Source organism: Anolis carolinensis, chromosome 1 (genome assembly GCF_035594765.1).
Source record: "Anolis carolinensis isolate JA03-04 chromosome 1, rAnoCar3.1.pri, whole genome shotgun sequence".
NCBI lineage: Eukaryota > Metazoa > Chordata > Lepidosauria > Squamata > Dactyloidae > Anolis > Anolis carolinensis.
Window position 1 is genome coordinate 355,729,808 of NC_085841.1, and position 19,751 is coordinate 355,749,558.

Consider the following 19,751-nt stretch of genomic DNA (forward strand, 5'->3'; position numbering starts at 1 on the left):
TTCACCACGATCTTAGTGGTGGTGGACCTTTTCACCAAGTTAGCCCATTTCATTCCCTGCGAAGGCCTCCCCACGGCCAAAGAAACTGCGGATCTATTTCTTCAGCATGTTTTCAGACTACATGGATTGCCCAAGAGTTTAGTCACAGACCGTGGATCTCAATTCACCTCTCGTTTTTGGAAGGCACTACAAAAACTACTGGGCATAGACTCTCGCTTATCTTCAGCTCATCATCCCCAAACAGATGGGCAAACGGAGCGCACCAATGCCACTTTGGAGCAGTATCTTCGCTGTTATGTAAACTACCAACAGGACAATTGGGCTTCTCTGTTACCACTGTCTGAGTTTGCTTACAATAATGGAGTTCAAGCTTCTACAAAAGAAACGCCGTTCTTTGCAAACTACGGCTTCCATCCACGTTTCTTTCCCCCTGTCATTGAAACTTCAGAAGTTCCCGCAGCAGAGGATTGGCTGCAGGAACTCACAGCGGTGCAACAACTTTTGCTCCAGCAACTGGACCAAGCCAAAGAGGACTATAAACGCCACGCTGACAAACACCGCCAGCCGGGCCCTGAAATCAAGGTAGGAGATCGGGTTTTTCTGTCCACTCGCTTTCTGCCCTCCCACCGCCCTTGCCGGAAGTTAGATGCCCGTTTCATCGGCCCCTATCCAGTGGTGGCGCAATTAAACCCCGTGACTTTCAAACTCCAACTTCCGCGTTCAATGCGCATCCACCCAGTGTTTCACCGTTCCCTGCTCCTTCCGGCGGATGGTGTGCGTCCTGATACAGACCAACCGGCCCCCCCTCCTGTTTTGATGAATGGGGAGGAGGAGTTCGAGGTTGAGGACATTTTGGATTCTCGCTTTCATCGCCGCCGCCTACAATATCTCATTGACTGGGTGGGTTTTGGGCCTGAGGAACGCTCTTGGGAAGACGCCTCCACAGTCCATGCTCCTGATCTAACCCGTCGCTTTCATCTGACCTATCCCACCAAACCGCGACCTCGCGCCTCGGGGAGAGGGCCCCAGTTTGGGAGGGGCCTTGAGGAGGGGGATAGTGTGATGAACCATGGGCCTTGTAGTCCTGTTCAGGACATTGTAATTCCTGATGAAGATGAAAACTTGGGTTTTTTACCTTCCCAGTCTGAACTGGTTTCCTCTCAGCCAGATCTTTCCCAGGCAGATCTGGGAACCTTGCACCTGCAAGAAAGTTGTGCCCCAGAAGTATGTCAAACAACCCCAGAGCCTACTTCTCCCGTGTTCTTGCGCCGGGAGTTTTGTAAACAACAGAGAAGTTTGGATTCAGCTTCGCGCAGGAGTGCGAGGATAGCAGCTAAGAATGTTGCCAATTAACACTGGTTCTCGTGAGAATCTTTAAGGAGTTTAACATCTGGTCTCAGAGTTTAGCTTTCGTTTCTGATTCCCAGAGAACCGCTTTGGTGAGAAAGTTGGACTCTATATAGGTGTTTTGCCCGCGTAGCAACTTCGCGGAGTCAATTCGTCAGCCTACGGAGCGAGTTGTGTCTGGACAGCGCGCTCCGGTTCAAGCCTCGCTCCTGCTCAAGCCTTGCCTTGCTATCCAGCCTTCGCCTTGCTTTCCAGCCTTGTTTATCTACGGACTTTGCCTAGTTTCCCAGGATCAATCCTTGCCTTGTTCCACGGATTTATCAAGTTATTCCACGGACCTTGTTCTTGTTCTTAGTTACCTTGTTCCACGTTCAAGATCAAGTTATTTCCTAGCCACGCTCAAGTTTTATGGACTAAAGGACCTTGTCATCTCCCCTCACTTTGCTTGGCAAAGTGAGTGTTTCGGTTATTGGATTACAACTTTGGACCTTAATATTTCATATTGGACATTATTTCTTTGGACTAATTTTGACCTTTCCTGAAAGGTCTGCTTCTGGACTATCTTTTACATTTGCTTTTACTAACTTTATATATTTCCTTAATAAAGATATTAGATAGATTCTGGCTTCTGCGTATGGTTATTGGTGCTCTGTAGCCTGGGTCGTGACAATTCTCTTATTAGCAGAAAACAATTATATGTGCTGAGCAGAAATGTTATTGTTTTGAAAATTAAAAGGCAAAAAATATAAACAAGATTTCAGTGGTAATATTGGTGATACACCCGACTCTAAATTTTTGTGAGGGAGCTGCCAGCCATTGATTGTAGAACTGCACAAGTGGACCTAGAAGTACCTAGAGAGTTGTTTTTTTTGTATGTATACAGGGCAGTAGCGGAGGTAGAGTCAAATACAGTAATCAAATACAGTACACAAAGGAGAAGATTCTCTTTGATGTGGGCACAGCATAAAGCTGTGCCAACATAATTACACTTTGAGTCTAATCATGATGTATTTTTTCTGGGAGAAAGCAACCGGAGCCAACATAAGGAAGCATTGTATGTTTCACCTATGATTGCTCAGTAGCTGTTTGGTTTAGGAGGTGTAGCCGATCATGGTACAGTCCAGCTCCCATTGAGTAGTTAGGGGAGAAGCAATTCACAGATAAGTAAGGGGTGCCTCCTGTATAACATTTTCCCCTCAAACCTCAGCTGATGTAACTGCTCTGGCTATAAAAGTGAAATTAATTGAGAATATTTAGGCCCTAGGTTGCTGATCAAATCTTAAACACTGAGTTATTTTTACTTTGACTAATAATAATATGTAGCAAGTTTTTCAAGGGTTAAGAGCACTAGATTAAAATGATAAAGAAATAAATGAGAAGTGTTTAGTTTTTTTAACTTTATCTAATAACTTCAGGAAACCCTTAATATATCACTGATTAGGGACAGTAGATTAAATATCGCATGACTTTTTATAGCCTTTCATCAGCTTTGAAAATGTCTTCCCTGATATTCTTTACTATTTCTTCCTCAGCCAGATTCTAAGACTGAAAATGCATTTTTGAGGAACTGACAGATACTTTTGGAGGTGATAAAAAAACAAAGCTAGGTCCTGGGTGCCTGCCATCTGTCTTGTGACTAATCCCCTGTTGTTGTACACTGTAGCAAATGTTCTTCATCTTTTGAAGGGGGTTGAAGCCCTATCTTGTATAGTGTAACATTCTGTAATATTTTAACTAAAAAGCCTTCCTTGCTCTTTATTTAGAATTAGTTGGGATTTCCCCCCCCCCCCCCCCTATGTATTTAGAGCCAGTAGTAGTTTGATTATTGGACTATGACTCTGGAAATCAGGATTGAACAATCACTCAACAGTGGAAGCTTTTGGGTGATCTTGGGCAAGACATATGTTCTCAAGGCAAAGCCAAACCCCTTTCTTAACAAATCTTACCAAAAAAAAACTTCAGGATTTCATAATTCAGAAATGCCATGAACATGCAGAACAACACACAGTTCAGATATTAACTGCACAAACCTTGAATAGATTAATAAATATGGATGGTTTGTTTAAGTTTTTATAGCAAAAATAAAGGACAAAGAGTTGTTAGGTTTAAAATATTGGGGTTTTTTTCTAATTGCCTTTCTGGTTTGAAACATTGATTGCAACCATCTGTGCATTAACTGAGGAGCAAACCCAGTGAAACTGATTTACAGTTGTAGGATCAGGTTCTCTGTTTTGTAGATATTCATCCCAAAGTGTGTGACTTTTAGAAGTAAAAAGTCTGATAAACATAGACATTTTATTTAATCTTGTGAGTCATTCTATTTGTATTTAGAAATGTCTTTGATCTGCCAACCTATTTATTTAATTTTTAAACTACTTAATAATCAAAGTTATTAGGTAACAGCACACTTAATTACAAGTACAGTAGAGTCTCGCTTATCCAACATAAACGGGCTGGCAGAAGGTTGGATAAGCAAAAATGTTGGATAATGAGTGATTAAGGAAAAGCCTATTAAATGTCAAATATTATGATTTTACAAATTAAGCACCAAAACATCATGTTTTACAACAACTCGACAGAAAAAGCAGTTCAATACATGCTAACGTTATGTAGCAATTACTGTATTTACAAATTTAGCACCAAAATATAGCAATACAGTAGAGTCTCACTTATCCAACACTCGCTTATCCAACGTTCTGGATTATCCAACGCATTTTTGTAGTCAATGTTTTCAATATATCATGATATTTTGGTGCTAAATTCGTAAATACAGTAATTACTCCATAGCATTACTGTGTATTAAACTACCTTTTCTGTCAAATTTGCTGTATAACATGATGTTTTGGTGCTTAATTTGTAAAATCATAACCTAATTTGATGTTTAATAGGCTTTTCCTTAATCTCTCCTTATTATCCAACATATTCGCTTATCCAACGTTCTGCCGGCCCGTTTACGTTGGATAAGTGAGACTCTACTGTATATTGAAAGGATTGACTACAAAAACATTGACTACTTAAAGGCAGACTGCATTGAATAATACAGAATGTTGCATGAGCGATGAGTTGGATAAGCAGGTCTCTACTGTAGTAAAATTATGACTAAAGACAATATTGCTAAAAGCAAAAATGGAAACACTGAAATGTAAGCACATAAGTGACATTGGAGAGAGTTTTTAGCATGATTCCCTGAAAGAAATATCTTTCTTCTCTTTTCAATAAAAACTGAGTGGAAGTCTTTAGATCAAAAAGTTTGGTTTTAGAAGGTATTTATGGAAGTATGGGATCTGACTGTTTGCTTGCTTCATTCCTCCATATAATAATAATTGAACAAAAATCTTGTGTTGTCGAAGGCCAGGATCACAGGGTTGTTGTATGTTTTCCGGGCTATATGGCCATGTTCCAGAAGTATTCTCTCCTGACGTTTCACCTACATCTATGGTAGGCATCCTCAGAGGTTGTGAGGTATGGAGAAACTAAGCAAGGAAGGTTTATATATATCTGTGGAAAGTCCAGGGTGAAAGAAGAACTCTTGTCAGTTGGAGAGCAGTGTGAATGTTGACCAGTGTGAACATTCAGACTGGCCTCCAACTGACAAGAGTTCTTATCTCACACTGGATTTTCCACAGATATATATAAACCTTCCTTGCTTAGTTTCTCCATACCTCACAATCTCTGAGGATGCCTGCCATAGATGTGGGCGAAACGTCAGGAGAGAACACTTCTGGAACATGGCCATACAGCCCAGAAAACACAACAACCGAACAAAAATCTTGCTGGGCAAGATTCTTACAGTTCTTGTACATTTTTATTTTTTTTGTATTGTGTGATTTTTTTTGCAAAAATATACAAAAATTGGTTTTCACAAAAACATTTTTGTACAAAATATTTTTTTTGTTTTAAAATGTTCTAAAATGTTGGGATTGCATGAAGAATTATTCCATAAAATGTTCCAATTAAAAAGGAATCAGACAGAAGTTAACTATTTTCTTACCAACCTGTTAAGATATTTTTCTCACTGAGGGTGCTAACATTTCATACCATTCCTGCTATGTAAAAGATAGAGAAAAGAAAAGAGTAAAGTTATAAAGGGACTGGATGATGGTTGTCTCTTCCATGGTTCTATCAAAAATTGAGAGAAGGAAAAATGAAGAAAAAGACAGTTTTTCCACTTTGGGTACCTTATTTTTGCTGGAGACCAATTTGAAGAAATAGTCAAGGATATTGACAGATATAGGGGTTGAGTGATAATACTAGTGTGTGTGTGGGGGGGGGGGGAGGCTCACCAAGCATTAAAGAAATGTATTTGAATCTTACAGCAGGGCATTGTAGACCAACATCTGAGACTGTCAAATAAAGTTATTGTTGTTCAAAATAACTAATAGTAAAGAGATTATGTGCATATTAAACTTTAGCCACTATGGTAGTGGTTCTTAATCTGGGGTCCCCAGATGTTTTTGCCCTTCAACTCCTAGAAATCCTAACAGCTGGTGAACTGGCTGGGATTTCTCGAAGTTGTAGGCCAAAAACATCTGGGGACCCCAGGTTGAGAACCACTGCACTATAGGAAGTTCTCATTTGCTGTACTCCTAGTTAGATTACAGCAATTGTTTTTGCAAGATGTGGTGATATCTACTGTGTTTCCCTGAAAATAAGACAGTGTCTTATATTGTGATGTCTCATGGGCCATGTAGTCCCGTTCCTAGTACTATTGTGGCAGACGAAGAGGAAAACTTGGGTTTCCCACCGATTCAGCCAGAATCGGAGCCCCTGCACCTGCAGGATGTTTGCCCTCAAGAAGTCAGCCAAACAAGCCTTGGGCAGAATTCTCCCCCGTTTTCTCGTAAGGATAATTATAATAGAGATAGAGGCGCTAGGGAGGCGAATCGCCGAAGCGCCAGAATCGCTGCCAGACAATTAGCTGATTAAACCTGTTTTCCTTGGGAAATCTTAAGGAGTCATGCATCTGGACACAGTTTGGGTTTCACTTCTTGTTCCCAAGGGAAAGTGTTCCTTGGCGGGAAAACAAGATCCTATATAGGTGTTTTACCGCAAGAAAATCCTTGCGGAGTCAATTTGTCAGCTTCAGGAGTGAGATCGTGTGTGGACTACGCTACTCCAGTTCCTTGTTTCTAGGACCAAGTTCCAAGCCTGCCTTGTTCCCCGGACCTCGCCACAGACCTTGTTCTTGCTTCTTGCTTCTTGTTGCCTCGTATCAAGTCTTGTTTGCCAAGAATCTAGTTTGTTTCCCAGCCTTGTTGTCAAGCTCCATTGGACTAAAGGACCTTGTCATTTCCCCACACTTTGCTCCGTAAAGTGTGTGTTTCGGTTATTGGATTATAACTTTGGACTCTAATATCACATATTGGACATTGTTTTCCTGGACTAAATTTGACCTTTCCTGAAAGGTCTACTTCTGAACTATATTCTTCACTTGTTTTTATTGACTTTATATATTCCTTTAATAAAGATATTAGATAGATTCTGGTCTCTGCGCATGGTTATTGGTGCTCCGCAGCCTGGGTCCTGACATATATTAATTTTTGCTCCCAAAGATGCGCTCGGTCTTATTTTCAGGGGATGTCTCATTTTTCCATGAAGAAGAATTCACATTTATTGTTGAACAAAAAAAATGAACATTGATTATATACTGTACAGTAGTTGTCATCACAAACCAGCATAACCAGATAAACTGTGAATCCTATCAATAATTTCTTGTTACTACCATTATTCCCATGTACAACAATCTATGGTACGTACGTATGTTTACCGATCCTGCAGGCTGTAATGTTCTGTTTGGCGGGCATGCTTCAAAACAAAACTTTGCTAGGTCTTACTTTTGGGGGAGGCCTTATATTTAGCAATTCAACAAAACCTCTACTAGGTCTTATTTTCTGGGGATGTCTTAATTTAAGGGAAACAGGGTAGTAATGTAGCAGGGGAATGATCACATGAATTGAGGAGATGGCTATCAATGAGTACTAGACATCATGACCATATATCTCCAGGGTAGCATGAAAGCAACAGTAGCAGAGGATTTTGACTTGTAGCTTTTTTAGAAGCATCTGATCAGCCATCCTAAGAAAGAGGATGCTTAAGTAAATTTGTAAACTGGAGGGAATTTTGGGCCCATCTACTCCAATCCCTTGATAAAGGCAAAAAAAAAAAATCCATAACTGGGGCATCCCTGACCTATCTGGTTCTGCTTGAAGATCTCCAGCAATGGAAAGCTCACCAACTCCATTAAATGTCAAATTGCTATTGTTTAGACGCTTATTCTGATGTTCAACCAGAAGAGGCACCAGAGCAGAAATGACAAAGAGAACCATGTTCAAAATTGTTTTCTCACAGTGGTCAACCAGGTGTATTTAAACAGAATGTAATTGCAATGAGATATTCCAGTTGATGCTTGCCAGCAAGATAAAGAGGCATACTACCTCTGATCCTGGAAGTAATGTACAACAATGATAATTAATAGTGATTGATGATGTTATATTCTTTGAAATTGTCTAATCTTCTTGTCAAGTTCTACAAGTTAATATACATTAATCGCCATATAGTGAATTTCATTCTTGAACAGTATAATTCGTGAGAAGTATTTTTGTATCCTTATGTGCAATAGCCCCTTAGGTGTTTAGGGGGCTCATATATTCTTGTAGTGTCTGAGCCTAACATAAACAAGTTTTGCTTCTGCTGAAATACTTCATTTGGGAACTTTCAGAACTGAGGAGTTTGTCAGGAATTCCACCCCCTCTGTAAATATCTCAACCAAACAAGCTTCTGTCCACAACATTGACATTGTTCAGTTACTTTTCCTTTAGCTGGGTAGTTTGGCGTCTTTGCCATCTCTAGTGCTTTTTCTTACTAGTTTTCTTCATTCTTTGTCATTTATTTTCTCTGTGTGTTTGTGTGTGTGTGTGTGTATCATTTCAGTTTGCTTAGCATTTCCCATTTCATCCTCCCTCCTTCCTCCCACCCTCTTCTTCAGTTCTGTGGCTACCATCTGTTAACCCTGTATTTTATATAAATGGAAAAATTCACTCTCTGACTGGCATTCCATTTGTTTATTTTGTCTGGGAGAGGAACATATTGTGCATAAGTATTACAACTATATGGGGTTGTAATACTTGTAATATTTAATGGCCTATTAAGAGAGATCCCTTTAAGTATCTAAAGAGGCTGCCTCAAAGGTGTCTTTGGAATGGATGCTGCTTTTGCTTCACTTTCAGAATCATGTAAAGGAAGACAGCACGGTACCAACATTTTCAATTTCACCTTCTCTTTCATTTCTGTATGTTGATTTCACCCTGACGTTTCTGTTGGTTTTGACTAACAGTTTCACTTCAATGGCTTCTGCTAATAAGCTGCTCCCGCTTTCTTAGCAGAAGGGGATGCCTCTTCAATATTGAAAACAGAAGGCAAGATGTGTTGTCGAAGGCTTTAATGGCTGGGATCACAGGGTTGTTGTATGTTTTCTGGGCTGTATGGCCATGTTCCAGAAGTATTCTCTCCTGACATTTCACCCACATCTATGGCAGGCACCCTCAGAGGCAACCTCTGAGGATGCCTGCAGATAGGTTGCTGTCTTCTTCGATAGCAAGAGACCTAGTACAATCTATGGAAACAATAGGTTTCTCATTAATGGTGGCCGGTCCTACTCATCGAGCTGGACACACCTTGGACTTGATTTTTAGAATTGGAATACAAGTGACTCTATCTTCAGTTTTAGAGATTCCTTGGTCTGATCATTACATCCTGAACACCCAAATAAAGAGTCCACCACCACAGCGTCCAGAGACTGAACAAATTTTCGCGTGGCCGAGGAAGCTGATGGATCCTATTAGACTTTTGATTGTCCTTAAAGAACTGGATTATACCGCTGATTCTCTACATGAACGAGTGGAAAATTGGAATAAAAATCTATCAACTGCCTTAGATATACAGTAGAGTCTCGCTTATTCAACGTAAACAGGCTGGCAGAACGTTGGATAAGCAAATAATAATACGATAATACGGAGAGATTAAGGAAAAGTCTATTAAACATGAAATTAGGTTATGATTTTACAAATTAAGCACCAAAGCATCATGTTGTACAACAAATTTGACAGAAAAAGTAATTCAGTACGCAGTAATGCTATATAGTAATTACTGTATTTACTAATTTAGCACCAAAATATCACAATATATTGAAAACATTGACTACAAAAATGCGTTGGATAATCCAGAACGTTGGATAAGCGAGGCTCTACTGTAGTTGCCCCTAAACGGGCTTTTCGCCCTTGCCGGAATAGATCTCCATGGTATAGAGAGTACACAAGTGAAATAATATTTTATTACTTTAGTGGCAATTAGGTTTATTTTATGACTTGCATCAAAACGCAAGTTATACATGTGTATAACTGTATGCTCTCACTGTCCAACAAAAGCTGCTCATCTAACCCAGCAGATTTCATGGAAGGAGAGTTTGTGTATGAGATTTCTGTTCATATTGTGTGTTAGTAACTTGGTAATTTAGTTGCAAGTTTGTGCACTTATTGTTATATTTATTTATAACTGCTTTATCTCCCCAAAGAGGACTCAAAATTCTTGAAATTATTTCTATATCTAAAAAATATTCTCTGCATACACTTGGCCAGTTTTTAAGCATATTGTCTTTGAATAATTTATTTTCTCTGCAAAGAGATAAATACAAACCAACCTCTTTCATTTATGTATGGTATCCGTTCTTCAAAATGCTTGAGATCAGAGGTACGGTATTTTGGATTTCAATATTTTTTTGATTTTGGAATATCCATATTTCATATATGTACATTATATGGCTCAATAGGCCAATAATATTTTATGTATCTGCCAGGACTACCAAAGAAAATACCTTGTGATAATTACATGTGTATGTGTGTGTGCGTGCGCGCGTGTGCACACACACACACACACATATGCCAAAACTCTGATTTACATACGTGTATTATATTTTATTGATTTTTTTGCACTTGTATGTTAGAACATGGGTTTTGTTATCAGAGTATGCATGTAAAGCTTCAAGAGAAGTCACTAAGGTCACCCATGGACTTCATGGCTGTGGGGATTGAACTTTAGGTTTTCCACATCTAAGTCAAACATTGCTTCAGAATCTGGTCTAGTACAGATGTAATACTGCTATTAGGGAAAGGCCTTTTCAGTTGTACAAATAATGCAATTGCTCCCTTTATAAACATGTCTGGCTAGTGTTTTCTATTATCTTTTAGGTAATGGGGAACACTGCTGCACTTAGTTTTCATGCTGTTTTATCTTCTTTAATTGCCAGTTAATGCTTCTGAATGTTTTCTTTACTTGCCAGTACTGTACTTAAAACAGTACTAAAGCAAATTGCAATAGGAGTCCCTATTGATCATTTTTATCTATCACTGGTTTAGCATGTACCTTTTTAAGTTTGGAATTTCTATTTTATATAATGTTTTGACAGTTTCCATAATATTTTTATGGTATTGTAATGTCAACTGTCTGAAAGTAATTACAGTATTTTGAAACGTAGTAGTTCTATGTTGAAAGTAAACATTCTATTAGAAGTGACTTGTCAATGAAATGTCAATTTCTAGCAGGTTCAGTATATTCTCTCTTTTTCTCTATTTGCCTTCCCCAGTATCCTTTGATGTATGGACTGATTCTTGCCATCGCCTGGTGTTCACTGGTTTGTTGCAGTCGAATATATATGGGAATGCATTCTATTCTGGTAAGAAAAATGTTCCAAGTAATATATTCTGAACCATCTTATTCATACAAGAGGTGTTCTTTTCCTGCTGTATTAGGGGCTTATGTGTTTTCTGTGATCTTATCTGTTCAAGGAGCTCCACTGGCTGCCTTTTATTTTCCGGTCCCAATTCAAGGTGTATACCATCACATATAAAGCCCTAAACGGTTTGGGACCCACCTACCTTCGTGGTCGTATCTCCTATCACAAGCCTACACGATCCCTTCGTTCATCAGGGGAAGCTCTCCTGTCCCCACTCCCGATATCCCAGACCCGCCTTGTGGGAACAAGGGAGAGGGCCTTTTCTGCTGTGGCCCCCCGATTGTGGAATTCTCTGCCCGCGGAGATTAGGCAAGCCCCCACACTAGCAGCCTTCAAGAAAGACTTGAAAACATGGCTCTTTCGCTGTGCTTTTGGAGAGTAACCATTTTATATTTCTTTTCCGTTGCTCCCCCTAATATCTATCCTCCAGAATACCCCACTCCCTTATGACCCTGTTCGCTGTGGTTTTTATTTTTATGTCTTTCTCACCCCGAGTTTTAACTTAATGTTCATGTGGTCTGCCCTTGTTTTTATTGTCTCCTTGTTTTATTTTGTAATGGATATTATTTACTGTATTGCTTATTGTATTGTGTTGTGCAGTTCTTTTATATGCTGTTTACATTGTATTGTTTTGGGCATGGCCCCATGTAAGCCGCCCCGAGTCCCCGTTGGGGAGATGGTGGCGGGGTATAAATAAAGTTTTATTATTATTATTATTATTATTATTATTATTATTATTATTATTATTTATTCTTTGAGGAAATTGGTTTTAATAATATATTTCAGATCAATCTTCGTTTTATTGAAATATTGAAAGTTGTATTACATATAGCTATAGCAATTCTCTCTGACCTCAAGTCCTAGTTAAAATAAAGATCTGCTGTTGTAGGTCCTTGAGGAAGTTTGAACCCTAGAAGGGTGTCAGGGTCAAAAGAGCCGGCTGTTATTTTTGGCATCTTTAGGAGTCATGAATTCTTTATCAGCTAGCCTTCCTTAAGACGGCTTCCCCAGAGAAAGGTACAGACCAGGCCAGTTCAAACCTACATTAACTCTACAGCATGATTCAGTATTATGTGAATGAACCTGCTCAAGCAACTCTTAAAGCTATTAAAGTGTACTAGAGGCAGTGAGTAAAATATTTGCACCTAGTTTTAAACTAATTGGGAGTTTCTTGCTACTTTATCAAACTAAGAGGCATTGGGTTGCATTGAGTTTTCTGGGCTGTATGGCCATGTTCCAGAAGCATTATCTCCTGATGTTATGCCCACATCTATGGCAGGCATCCTCAGAGGTTGTGAGGTCTAGAGACATTGTCCACTTTGTATGTTACATAACTTGTTCTGTGGTGTAGATGGGAGTGACTGTGGTCCTGCCTAGTCTTGCCTTTGGTTCATCTCCCCTGCTGCTGATATGTAGGGCTTACTGTTTTCAAATGAGAGAACATGGCTCTTCATCATGAAAAGTCATAGTCATTCTATAAAAGAGAATTATAAATCAAAAAAAGAAAAAGAATTATAAATCAAACCTTTTTTAATTTATTCATAACTTTAATTTATTCATAGTTTGGAAGTTTTGTTTTTGATTTTAATTTCAATTGCCAAAGGAGGTGAAAAGACTTGTGGATGGTCAAAAAGGCTCATTCATATAACACTGTGTTAAGGGCAGATGCATTCAGGCAAGCAAGAGTGAAGCAGTTTTGCTAGATCCTTTGTCGGAGCACCTGGCATTCTATACCTCTACCATTCACATACTAACCAGAATTGACCCTGCTTCACTTCCAATGTCTGATGGGATCCAGTACCCTGAAGGGGTTTATGTGGCCCTATGTTCTTCATAGTTGCCCAACCCTACTGTACAGTGTGCATAAACCCACAGTGCAGCTTTGCAATGTCATAAACCAAATACTTTCTCCCCTTTGAGCAGCATAATCTTAATGGGATTGTGGGCTTCTCTCTAGATTTATGCATTACTTCTGGAAAAAAGTTTTATCATGCCAGTCCTGTGTTCTTCACTGAGTATCTGGGGTTTTTGCTAGTTTTCTTCCTCCAGCCAATATGCCCCCCCTCTTTTACTGACAGTTGTTTGTATAGGGGCTACATAGCAAATTCGCACAAACACATGAATAAGACAGAACAAACTCAACATTAAAGTCTATAATTATGTAACCACAAGAAAAAGTATTGTAAAAGCTTTCTTAATAGCCTGATAAACAATTTATGGGAGTTTGCATTATAATTGATAATAAGCATGCTTTGAATATTTGCAGGGTTTAGACAGACAGTACAGTTTTGGAGATATGAAAGTACTGTTGCCTTCTTGTCTTTTTTATTTACAATTGGCATGGGCAAACATACCAGTTTTCTGTATTTTGTAGCATAAGACAAAGTACTAGGCCATATCAAAAATCTTCCTTTTAGAGCATCAATGATTCTATGGATAGAGGGGTTTTTTCATCGTTTAGCCCAGCAGTTTTCAAAGTTTTTTTGGTCATGGAACCCATCAGAAGATATGTTTTTCCCTTTGAGGAACCCTAACTCTGTCTCTGATTTTACCATAGAACCTTAACTCTGTCCCTAAGCACTATGACCCACAAAGTGCTTCCTTCTGTTGTCTTCTTCTACTGCCTGGTGTTCTGTATAATGTAAGCCTGGAAATAAAGAGATTTAAATTTCATTTTTAAAACAGAGGTACATTTAATTTTAATAAGGCCTTCATGCTCTTGCATGGACTTTAAAAATATGTAATAAAGATATATTGTGCTTTTGCAGAACCCTAGGATTCTGCGGAACACAGTTTGGGAACTGCTGTGTTAGCTATATAGACATATACTAGCTGTGCCCGGCCACGTGTTGCTGTGGCGAAGTATGGTGGTATGGGAAATAAAGTATTGAGGTATTGGTGATAGTTAAGGTAAAGGGTAAAGGTTTTCCCCTGATGGAGCTTAGCCTTCTAACTGGCAGCAATTGGATAAAAACAATTATTCCTCTCCCTCTAATTAGGACTTTATTTTTCTTTTCTTTTTGTTGTATGAACGTAGAGGCATGGATGAGGGATTGTGCTGCCAAGTTTAGTGTTTCTGGGATGTGTAGTTTTGTTGTTTTGTCCTAGGTCGAAATTTCATTACCCTTTTATATATATAGATTGCGATTAGGACTGACATATCACTGACCCATTTTTTCTTCCTTGTTTTATCTGTTGCTTTAGAATTGTGTTAAAAGATTTGAAGTGGTAAAAAACTAATTTCTTTTTTATCAATTATTTTTAAAACAGTATCAATCTGCCCTTTCTTCTCCCCCCCCCTCCTTTTTTTGTAACAGGATGTCATTGCTGGATTCTTTTATGCAATCCTCATTTTGGCTGTCTTCCTTCCAGCTGTGGACCTAGTTGACAGCTTCAATTTAACCTGCAAGTACGCGCCACTTATTATCATCAGTCTCCATCTGGCCTTGGGGATTTTCTCCTTCACTCTAGACACCTGGAGCACATCACGAGGGGACACTGCTCAAATCCTGGGTTGTGGTGCAGGAGTTGCATGTGGTTCTCATGTCAATTACCTGTTGGGTCTAATGCCAGATCCTTCCACAGAGATGCTTCCAATCATGACTCCCTCTTTCACTGTAACTATCTTGGGAAAAGCCATGCTGCGGTTATTGATTGGAGTGGTGCTTCTATTGCTAATAAAAACTGGCATGAAGAAGATTACCATCCCACTGGCTTGTAAAATCTTCCGTATTCCTAGTGGTGATATCCAACAAGCTCGGCAGCGTATGGAGGTTGAACTGCCTTACCGCTATTTCACCTACGGAATGGTCGGATTCTCACTGATTTTCTTGATTCCATCCCTGTTTCTCGTAATGGGACTGTCTTGATGCTGGTATTTTTTTTTGGTGTGGGAAAAAGAGAAACTGAATGACTTGAGAGTTATAGAGGTGTTCTACTGTACTGTCTCTGTTTAAAGTAATGCCAGGCAGAGAGACTCAAATCTTTTCTGCCAAGGTAAAGACTTAGCAACGTTAGGTCCCAGAGAAATGCCATGTCTAGTCTTGTAACAAAATGTATTATGTGTGTGAGTGTATAATGATGTCTTAGACTATAAATGTACCCCCTTTCTCTCAATTTGAATATGTTAAAACAGATGTTTATAACTGATCCAGAAATTTCCTCTATGGTCAGTTTAAGCCATTGCATATTAAATTATTTGTTTCTTTGGACCATAAACCACTACAAAGGAAAAGTTTGTTTTCTTTGTACCACTGCACTCCCAAATGTTTTATGCAGGAAGGAAGCTATTCTATTGGATCAAATTTTAAAAGAGATCTAGCTTAGAAAAATGGCATTTTAGATACTTAGCCATTTACAGAACAATTTAAATTTGTAAATATATACCAGTTACATCCAGGTACTGTATTTTTATTTTTGGCTTGATAATTGTGCCTTTTTGTTGCTAAATTAAAAAGCACCATATACTGTGATGTGTATATACATATATATTATATATATAAAAGCCCATGACTATTTTAAATTTTTACTGAATTAGGCTGATATTTTAAAATGTGACTAGTTGCATAATTAACAAAGTAAAGATATTATCTTCTGCATCAAAAATATTAAAAGGAATGAGCTAAAACTTATATTGGAGTTCACTAGCTATGAACGAAATGCTTAATTCCATTTTGTAGATATTTTTAAGTGCTGCATTTGTTGTTGGAAGATCATATATTTTTCTGCTGATTTATCTTAATTTATAATATAGCTATGCTATGTCCAAAAGTATAAAAGAGGGCTAAAATTACGAATCTAGACATGTAAGTGTAATACAAGTTAATTATTCCCATATTTAAACATATGCAAAAGTTGCACAGCTATGAGTTGTGAATTGTGGTTCCTAGATTATCTGTCTGTTTAGTCACATATAAACATCATTCTATGATGTTGTCAATTTTTCCTCTGAAGACATACTTTACTGACCAAAGTTGGATATATTGGTGGATATTATATCTAAGATAGCACAACTTAATGTACCTTGTGGGTGACATGCTGGTTGGAAAAAAAACAGTGAGAGGTGGGGCTAAGCATTGGTTTTTTGGTGATATATGAGCTTGACCTTCTGGGAATTAGCCTGAAATAAATACTCTGAACTGTAAGAAGCAAGACCATAGAAGTAAGAGCATATTCACTCACTATTTACTCTCATGTAGACTTTGTCTACATGAGAGCAAATAATGGAAATAAATAACTGTACCATTTCTACGCAGAGCAGAAGCAGAATTTCAGTACCAACCCCTATCTTCAACATGTATACATTCACCTAGTTATCTGTACCAAAGGTTATGTTTTGGGCTACACTTCCAGAATACAGCCACATGGCTGCCCACTTTTTCTAACTCTTATCTCTGTGGTTCCTAAATTCATTCAAACTGATTACCAGAGAACGATCCCCCAAAAGTGCCATCTACAGCTAGTCAAAAATAAATATATGTGTACAATTTATAGATATGCAGGGGTATATAAATGGCTAAATGGACATTCAGTAGTCAGTACTCTGAGGTCTCATTCTCATTTTACAGATGTTTTCTGTACAGCCAGTTATGTAGACAAAGCCTTCATTGAACTAAAAAAAATGGCAGTATTGATTTATCTTGTGTCTGTGGAAACCTCAAGGCAGTAGTGTGAATCACATGGCCCTTTGTATGTTGTTGGATTGCAACTCTCAGCATTGCACTCAATTGGCTTTGCTGTCTAGGCCTTGCAGTTTACCAACATCACTACACAATGTTCCTACCTGCCTTTCAGCCTAAATCCAATTGTTTTTTCCCACTTGGAGAAAACCTTTTGAATCATTAGCATATAAATATTAATTTGCCAACTTTCCAGTGATTCAAAGGGTGTGCTATTCTAATTAGAAGTAACAGTTTGGTTTAGGCTTCAAATTTTTGCAACAGTGCACTTTTTATCTTGGTGGTATAAATTCGCTGTTTCCAGAACAAGTTTGAATACTGAATATTTTCTAGGACTTTCATTTCTTCTTGGCTATGCGATTTTTGAAACTGATTTAATACAAGCTGTATGGCCCACATCTATTAAATCCAATAGATAATGTGTTTTTAATGCACTGGCATATGGTGTTCTATTCAAGTTTTTCAGGAGTTCCTAATATGATATTTTTACCCTAAAATAAAACTCATATTACATGTCAGCTTCATTGGTCCATTGAGGAGAAAAGCTCAAATCACGTTATATTATTATTATTAGGACAACTGGGTGTCATAATGTTGTTGGGGTGGGGGTTGAAATATTGTAAAATTCTTCATTAGACTGGAGGTTAAAAAAAGCAGAGGGCAACAGCTTGGCATAGCAAAGTCTGTGGCTTTTAAAAGTATTCAGCGGACAGGATGAGTTATGCAGCAATGATTGGATTAACCTCATTGAACAGATTGCAAGGTGCACCTTGGGATACTGAGACAAGGAAGAACATATTCAGCAAGTCACTGTGTGCTCATGCTTGCTTTCTCAGAAATAATCTTCACAGTACGACTGGGACTGTAGCATAAACAATCCAAAGAACAAAAGTACTCATATTTCTTGAGCAAATTACATTTTAGCAGCATTAAAAGATTGAATTAGTCATTTACAAATGGTCAGTGGTTGGGATGCAAGTTAGATTCAGGTTAAATTCCCGTGGATTTCCCCCCATTTTGAGTAGCAGGCACTGAACCATGCCAAAGTGCTTTTGTATGTTCCTTCAGTTTCAAAAAAACTATATCATGGGGTTTTGAAGCGTTCAAACAAGGAAACATCAATGTCTTAAGTTCATGGAAATAGTTTCATTAAAGCATGTCATCACAACCACCAATTGCAAATATCGGGAAATAATTGAAGGGTTACTACAATCAGAAATAGGAAGTGTCTTTTGTAAACAGCTTATCATACGATGAAGCAACATCAGTTTATAATGACAGAAAATATGCAATTTCAAGTTCCCTTTGACAATAGAATGTGCATAAAATTGGATGCTTTCTATTCCTTCTCAGATTAAATTCATCTTCAAAAAGACCACAAATCACCCATGCCTTATTAGATATTTGGACAAAAAAGTAGAATTACTAGATTTCATCTTTGGGGTCCACGGGTCAACAGTGATTCAGAAAGCGATTGATAATTACATTATTCTGTGCTTAAATTCAACCGTTCTTGGAAAGCAATTGGGTTGCAGATATATTTTTCTTGCATCCTTGTATAGTAACTGTATTTAATCTTAAAGGAAAGCACAGGAATAAGATAAAATAATAATTTTAATTTCTGGTTCTGGTTTCCATTGAATGGCTTGACTATTCTAACAAAGAATGTTGATATAAATAGTTGAAAGGGCTAAACAGAGAATGACTTTTTGAAAGTAAATAACTTCCAAAACTATGACTTTTTCCCCATGTTGTTTCAAGTAGCACTATTATAATCATTAATGCAGAAAGAAACTGTTTCACTGAAAGAACTGGTTTTATTGGTTGGATATTAATATGTAAATGATGGTGTCCAAAGTTTTAAAAGCATGCACTGTAGCATATTCTACTGTTACTCTGTATTATTTTTTACACTGCCTGTAAGTCTTTCAAAATGAAATATCCCATCCACATTTTAAGTTTGGTCTGTATTATTTTGCTTTAAACTGGTACTTGGAAGTCTTAATCATAGATCTCCAATCATTTATATGATTTGAAAATAAAATGAAATATTTGAGTGTGTAATTTCATATACATGGGTACTACTGATCCAGATATGTTGCAGTGTGAATTGGGCCAGGTAGAGAAATGAGGCTCTTAGAGATCATAATCTACGATTTGGCATTATCACTGCTTCAGCACACTTTCATCAAATTGCACTCCCTGAGTGGTTCCATTACTTTGAATTATACCGACAAAGACCTGATGGAATAAATATTAGTAATTATAGAACATATTCATATAGCTTTCAAAGAGTGGCAACAGAAGGGTTGATTTTCTGATGTAACTTGCAATAAAGTACAGCTGTGTTAATGGCATTTAACATTTTTGAAAAATGACTCAGCAGGAGAGTCTCCTGCATTAACACTTTTGGTAAATTGAAAAACCGTATATATATTCTGGAATTTCAACACCCTGCTGCACGTTTAATTTCAGGTTACAAACAATTACGTCATAAGTACAATGTTAAAAAGACTTAGATTTAGCATTTTTTTAAAAAAAATCTAAGACTACCATTATAGATCATTTAACTGCCACAAGATAAAACAGCCCAAAAGATCATAGAATCATGGAGTTGGAGTAGACCACATAAAATCATAGAATTGGAAGAGACTTTGTGGGCCATCCAGTCCAACCCCCTGCCAAGAAGCAGTAAAATCATATTCAAAGCACCACTGACAGATGGCTATTCAGCCTCTGCTTAAAGGCCTCCAAAGAAGGAGCCTCAACCACACAAGTCATTCAATATTAGATATGCATATGAAAAAAGAAATCATAGCCTTAAAATTAATACAGAAATGTTCTATCACTATTTAGATATTTACATTCTGGTATAATTTTAGTTCAATTTCAAAATGGTTTTATTTAGATCTCATATACAAATTGAGAAAGATAATGTA

General features: G+C 37.9%; 1 protein-coding gene across 1 annotated transcript in view; it reads left to right on the top strand.

The window, feature by feature from the left end:
- The window catches only part of sgpp1 (sphingosine-1-phosphate phosphatase 1), a 34,946-nt gene extending 16,070 nt beyond the window's left edge, over positions 1-18,876 (top strand). The window contains exons 3-4 of the mRNA XM_003214284.4: positions 10,985-11,074; positions 14,452-18,876. Of these exons, the coding sequence (XP_003214332.1) occupies positions 10,985-11,074; positions 14,452-15,003 (642 nt within the window). The 3' untranslated portion in view covers positions 15,004-18,876. The remainder of the gene's footprint in view (positions 1-10,984; positions 11,075-14,451) is intronic.
- Positions 18,877-19,751: the final 875 nt, after the last annotated feature.